At 39.3% G+C, this 6,098-nt stretch overlaps 1 protein-coding gene across 1 annotated transcript in view; it reads left to right on the forward strand.

Moving 5' to 3' along the window:
- Nucleotides 1-3,560, forward strand: part of LOC111436129 (serine/threonine-protein kinase HT1-like) — a 9,532-nt gene extending 5,972 nt beyond the window's left edge. Inside the window, exon 3 of the mRNA XM_023073822.1 lies at nt 2,830-3,560. Within this exon, the coding sequence (XP_022929590.1) occupies nt 2,830-3,169 (340 nt within the window). The 3' untranslated portion in view covers nt 3,170-3,560. The remainder of the gene's footprint in view (nt 1-2,829) is intronic.
- Nucleotides 3,561-6,098: the final 2,538 nt, after the last annotated feature.

Here is a 6,098-nt window from a genome sequence, read left to right on the forward strand (position 1 = left end):
TTTTTTTTTTTTTTTTTTTTTTTTTTTTTTTTTTTTTTTTTTTTGTGGATATTGAATTTGGTGGTTAGTCTACTCATCCTTTTCTTTTAGCAACAATTCAATTTCATCTATCAGTTTAAGGAAATCATCTTCTTGGAGTATCCATGAGGATACTATTTCAGTTATTTTCCCTAGGTTTATGAATTAGCCAATAGCCCCTTAAGTTCTTGTATGCAAAGTTTTGGGTGATAAGCCTAATGCTTTTAGTTCTTTCATTAGCTGGCTAAGCGAGGAAAATTTATTAAGCGTAAATACCAGCCCAAGAGCTTTTGTAATTCTATTTCTTAGCACTCCGAGCCAGGAACCGAATCTCTCTTTATGCAAGATTTGGTATAGGCATACTAAACAAGATCCTATTGTTCAATAGATTTCCTTGAAGTGTTAAACACCGACGGTAAGATGCACGTTAAAAATCTGAAGTATTATTTTGTTCACTGATAGTTTCTAGCTTAAATGGAATTTTTCTATGCCCTCTCTGGTAATGATCTGGTTGGATAGACTAGGTATAAGCTAGTATCAAGGCAATATGCTAGTGATAAAATTCAACGCACAGGATAAAACACCATTGATATGCGAGTGTGGGAAATATTCTGATGACAAAGTGTATTGCTTTATCAGATATTTCTTACCACATCTTCCCATTTGGATCATTATGACAAGATCAAATATATATATATATATATAAATAAAGAATCTTCCGTAAGAAATCTTGTTAGTGCAAGTGAAGGAATTAAAGACTTCTTATTGCATGTTCAATTCCACATTTATCGATTTCTCTTGTGATATATAATATGTACTTAGGATGTGCTCTAAACATGTTCCTTCTTTTAGCAACTATTGTTTAAATTCTCATGTTTTAACTTCATTTGAATGAGATCTATTCCTTTTCTGTAGCATTTCATATCAACAATGAATTTGTTTCATGGCTAGAGAAAAAAAAAAAATCATCCTCTAGTTGATCCTACAGTCTTCTCTTCTTGAAAAACTCTTCTGTTGCACTCCAAATTAAGGCACAGAAAGCATTCAATCACGATATCCTCTTGGTGTCTTTTAACCTCTAATTGAGCCCTGAAGCACCAACTCTTCATGGTGTCCAGAAATTGGCCACTGTAGGATGAAGATATCCGGCCAGCTGGCACCAGAGGGCCACGACAAAGGAGCTCAAACCTGAAAACAACGGTTGGATTTTTCTGAAATCTTTTCACAGAGAGTGAGGACTATGGAATTGAGATAGCAAGGGATCAATTTTTTATTTGAACTTCACAGTCGGTACTAAGACCTCCAAGGGTAAGAAAGAATACAAAGGAGAGCCGCGAAGACTAGTTCCTCTTGGGCTGGACTAGACTAATGGACGAGAACTATCTGATTTGTGGATCAAACCATTTGTTCTAGCCATTCATCCAGAGGTTTAGTTCAGTCTTCTTATCTAGCTCTTAACAACCTACACTGTTCTCAATGTGTGCTTTGGCTCTGTAACTCCTTTCTGTAATCCTTTGGCTTGGGCTCTCTTTCATATAATGAATTGGAAGTATTTTTGTTTCCTAATTCAGATGATCTTTTTTCCTTCCCTCCTATGTTTCTCTCAGCCTTCTTGGAGTATTTTCCTTTTCTCTTGTTCTTAAATTTCTGCCTTCGGTATTCGCCTTTGGTTTTGAGTGAGACCCAAGCCTCACAAGTCACATGAGCCTGTATTTTGTTTTCCTTCAATGCAACGTTCTCTTATAACAAGACTCTAGTTGGTAACTACTTTACCAATCTTGGGTGGTGGGTTTCTGACATAATAGTATCTTATTCATATGGTTTCCTTATTATTTATCTTATGATTTATTCTTTGCTTTTTAAAAATATTAAGTTACTCAAACCACCTTTGCTTAGTCTAGAATCATTAGGGCCAGTGAAAAAGTGTAAGGGCTTTCAGAATGAGTCCAACTCATGGTAGCCCTCCAATTTAGAATTTAAAAATCCTATGAGTTTCTTTGTCAACTAAATATTGTATGCGAGTAGCTGCCAAGTGATATTAGTTAAGATGCACCTAGGTTGGTCCCAATCATATAAAGATGAATAGGATACTTTCTTCGAACATGCCGAGCCAAGTCAATTAAGTTTGGAATAATGAACTCAAGCTTTGATATTGTTTTTGCGCATTGTTTCTGTCGGTGATCTGGAAAATTAAACGCATAAATTTGAGAAGTAAAGGGTCGATTCTTCTGATAAACTTGAAAGAAAGTTTAGCCTGGTAGGAAATTTTAGCCCGTGTTTCTTTTGTTGGCTAGAAGGCTCATCTTTGCAATTATACCAAAATACACTGTGAGGCTCGTTTAAAATTTCTAACTGTGTGGGGAAGAAAATGCACTTTTAATATACTTAGATGTCCAAATAATTTCATGTATTGACTTCCAACCGTGCTGCTTGAAATTTTCAATAATGGTTTGTGTATGGCTGTCTGGAAAGTTTGAATTTAGCATCAAATTTGTTTAGAGATCACTTGTTATTTTGTCTGAAATTGTTAATATCTGAAATTTGTGGCTGTGGTAGCTGATTAAGTCTTGCTCGAAAGTATATTTATATGACTTGCTACTGAAGGAGAAATTTGTCTGATCATTTGCAAAGGAGAAGACAAAAAGACTCCTTAAGTCAAACGTATTCTTATGCTGCTGGGGACTTCGTTTTCTTCTATTTACATTTTGTCATTCATTACTGGTTATGTTAGCTTTTGTTATATTTGAAACTAGTTTACCAATTCAAGTTATATGAGGCCTTTTTTTATCTCTTCATTGTATGATTCTACAGGGAGATGATCCAACACAGGCCTTACACCCAAAAGGTGGACTTGTATAGCTTTGGTATCGTTCTGTGGGAGCTCATTACTGGAATGCTTCCATTCCAGAACATGACAGCCGTTCAGGCTGCTTTTGCAGTTGTTAACAAGGGAGTTCGTCCTATCATTCCCAATGATTGCTTACCTGTTTTGAGCGACATCATGACCCGGTGCTGGGATGCCAACCCTGATGTTAGGCCATCATTTTCCGAGGTCGTTCGAATGCTAGAGAATGCACAGACTGAGATCATGACGACTGTCCGTAAAGCTCGTTTCAGGTGTTGCATTATGCAGCCGATGACAACAGACTGATATTAAGTTATAAAAAAAAAAAAAGAACAAAAAAAAGAACTGAACACATTGAAAATGTTAAGGCCAATAAGGAAAGAGAGACATATGAAGAAGAAACTGGAAAAAGAAGAGGCAGATGCAAATAGAAGGTAATTTGTTGGTGTGCTTATCTTTGTGTATTTATCCTATCAGATTTTTAATTTCTTTTCAGACATATAGAAAGGAAAAAAAAAAAAAAAAAAAAAAAAAACAAAAAAAGTTATGATGATGAAACCCTTGAACCTTCTAGTTTTGAGTTTCCTATTTTACTGCATTCCTGTTGGCGACTTAACCATTAAAGAGGAGATTTGACGTGTATGTATACCATTTTACTTGCTCTATGTTAAATTCACTGGAAATGTTAAAACCTTAATCATCCTGCAACCTTCAAATTTCTTTAGAACTTGTCACTCAAGACTGGAATCTCATTTATAGTACTGATTTTCGAGTCTTTTGGTAGAAACCAGTGGAAATCTTGTATTCAAATTTTGCAGTGTGGATGGTGGTAGATGTTTAGGGAGGAGGGGCTGTATCATCTTCTTATTTCTGTCTTATAACTTGAGCAAAGTTTGAACTGTCTTTAGAAAAGTCAAGTTTTAGATTTTATGAGAATATTGATTGAGATGTGATTAGAAATTTCATGAAAACTTTGAGAAATTATGAAAATGGATGGAAATTGTTTGAATAGGTAATGAAAATTTAAATATGGCTTAGCTAGACATCAAATATTATAAAATTGAGGCAAAATGAACCCATTTCTCGAATTGACAAGAACTTGGCCTTGAGATCAAGAAGGTCGAGGCAAGTGTTCTTGCTGATGGGGTTAAAGCGAGCCAACTGAAGCCAAATTGAGTCGATGAAGCAGACCATTTTTCGTTTCTCTTTTCAACTTGATTTTAACTAACAAAAACAGACAGATTCAATGATTTCAGCCATGGTTTAATCACATTACATAGTGTTTGTCTTCTTTGGGGAATTGGGCGTTGAAAGATTTCAGCCATTTCCATTTTGCAAGAAAACTGCCTCTTCTTCGGAAGTTTCAGGTCCAATACGAGATTTGATAACTTGCCTGTCGTGAAGACTTTCTTATTAAAAAAATAGGTTTATAACTACAATGCTTCCCTAACGCAAGAATGAATAAGAATGAATGTAATTTCCATTAAACCTTCAGAGATTAAATAAAAGTTACAAACGTTAAAAACTTAAAACAAAATACAGCCAAGTTTATCAACTCAAAAGTCTAATACATTCTTAAATTTTCAATTTTGTCTCATAAATTCTTGAAAATTTCATAATTTTAAGATAGATATAACTCACGAACGCCATTTTTTTTCTTTGTCACCTAGGTTCATTGCAAAGGAGCCAACTTTATCAACAGTCAAGTTGAATAGCTCGTGGTTAGAGTGTCGACCTAATAACACATAAGTCTTAGGGTTCGAGTAGAAGAAAATGCAAAGCGCGAAAATACTCACTCACTCCTCCATGTTGCTGTTGTGTGCCGCGACATCTCCATCACCACCAAAAAGAGGTCGACGCCGTGATGACAGGCGTCGAGTTGTCGTTGAGCGAGTGATCAGGGAGACGACGATTGCCACTGTCCGTTCAATACCCAATGCTGACAAGAGTCCAACTATAACGAGTGGGCCTTGTTGATGCACGTCAACCTACAGGCGCAAGGGTTATGGAACGCTGTCGAGCCCAGGGGAAGGAGAAACGATCGAGTACCGGGAGGGATTGGTTGGCGTTCGCTACCATATTATATGGTTTGTGCCCCCAAAGATGCTGGCGTCTCTCCCCATCAAGCGCATCGCGCAGTCGGCCTGAGAATCAAATCCCATCGATGACTTTTCAATGCGGATCACGGGGCTTTCCAACAGCATCACCACTCTTGATGGGGAGCGAGCATCATTGAGACAGAAATCGTGAAGAAGATGCTGCAGGTCATCCCCCCGATCAACTTCGAGCAAGTCTCGATTTCAATCGAGACATTACTTGACGTGAATGACCTAACAGTGGAAGAGGTGATCGGAAGACTGCGTAACGCATCGAGCAGTGGAAGAAAAATACCGCTTCAGCTGTCGACAAGGAGGGTCGTCTACTCCTCACTGAGGATTGAATGGCTTGCACGCCTAAAGCTCCGTGACAACACCGGCGAGAGCAACGGGCCCTCCATCCGCACAGGCGGTAAGAAGCCATGGAAATCTCGCGGGCGCATGCGCGGGAAAGATGGTGATCAAAAGAAGGAGTCGACCAATGTCAAGCTGATCCAGTGCTCGAACTGTGGGAAGAGAGGTCCGAGCAAAAATTTTGCTGGAGCAAACTCAGGAACAAGGAGAAGACCGAGAAGGCCCATGTGGCTCAATCCGAGGAGGATGAGCCCAACTCTCTTCATGGTAAGTGCATTGGTCTTACCCGACGTCCCCAATTTCGATTCTAAATCCACGGAGGTGGAGGTAATCGACGACGGCGTAACTGCTCCTTTGGTGAGCGTCGAACTCGAGGAAGAGCTTCAGCTGGGCGTAGCAAAGGCACCAGCTGGGGAGCCAATTCAACTAAAGGAGGAGCGAGTGTTTGCTCACATCGCTAGAGGGACGAGTAACAGAAGCACCAGCGATGGGTCCTCCACACCAGGGGCAACAAACCATATGACCGAGGCTAGATCTGTGTTCTTCGAGCTCAACTCGAGAATTCGCGAGATGGTGAAATTCAGCGACGGCTCCGTCCTCAAGATCGAAGGGCGCGACACCATCCTGTTCATCAGCAAGGGAGGTGAGCACCGTAAGCTGACCGACGTCTACTTCATCCTGAGGCTCAAGGCTAACCTTGTGAGCTTGGGTCAACTCGATGAGGCCGGTTGCTTCATTTCCATCGAGCACGGGCTACTCAAAATCTATGATGATCGACGACGGCT

This window comes from Cucurbita moschata, unplaced genomic scaffold (assembly GCF_002738365.1).
Source record: "Cucurbita moschata cultivar Rifu unplaced genomic scaffold, Cmos_1.0 Cmo_Scf00052, whole genome shotgun sequence".
NCBI lineage: Eukaryota > Viridiplantae > Streptophyta > Magnoliopsida > Cucurbitales > Cucurbitaceae > Cucurbita > Cucurbita moschata.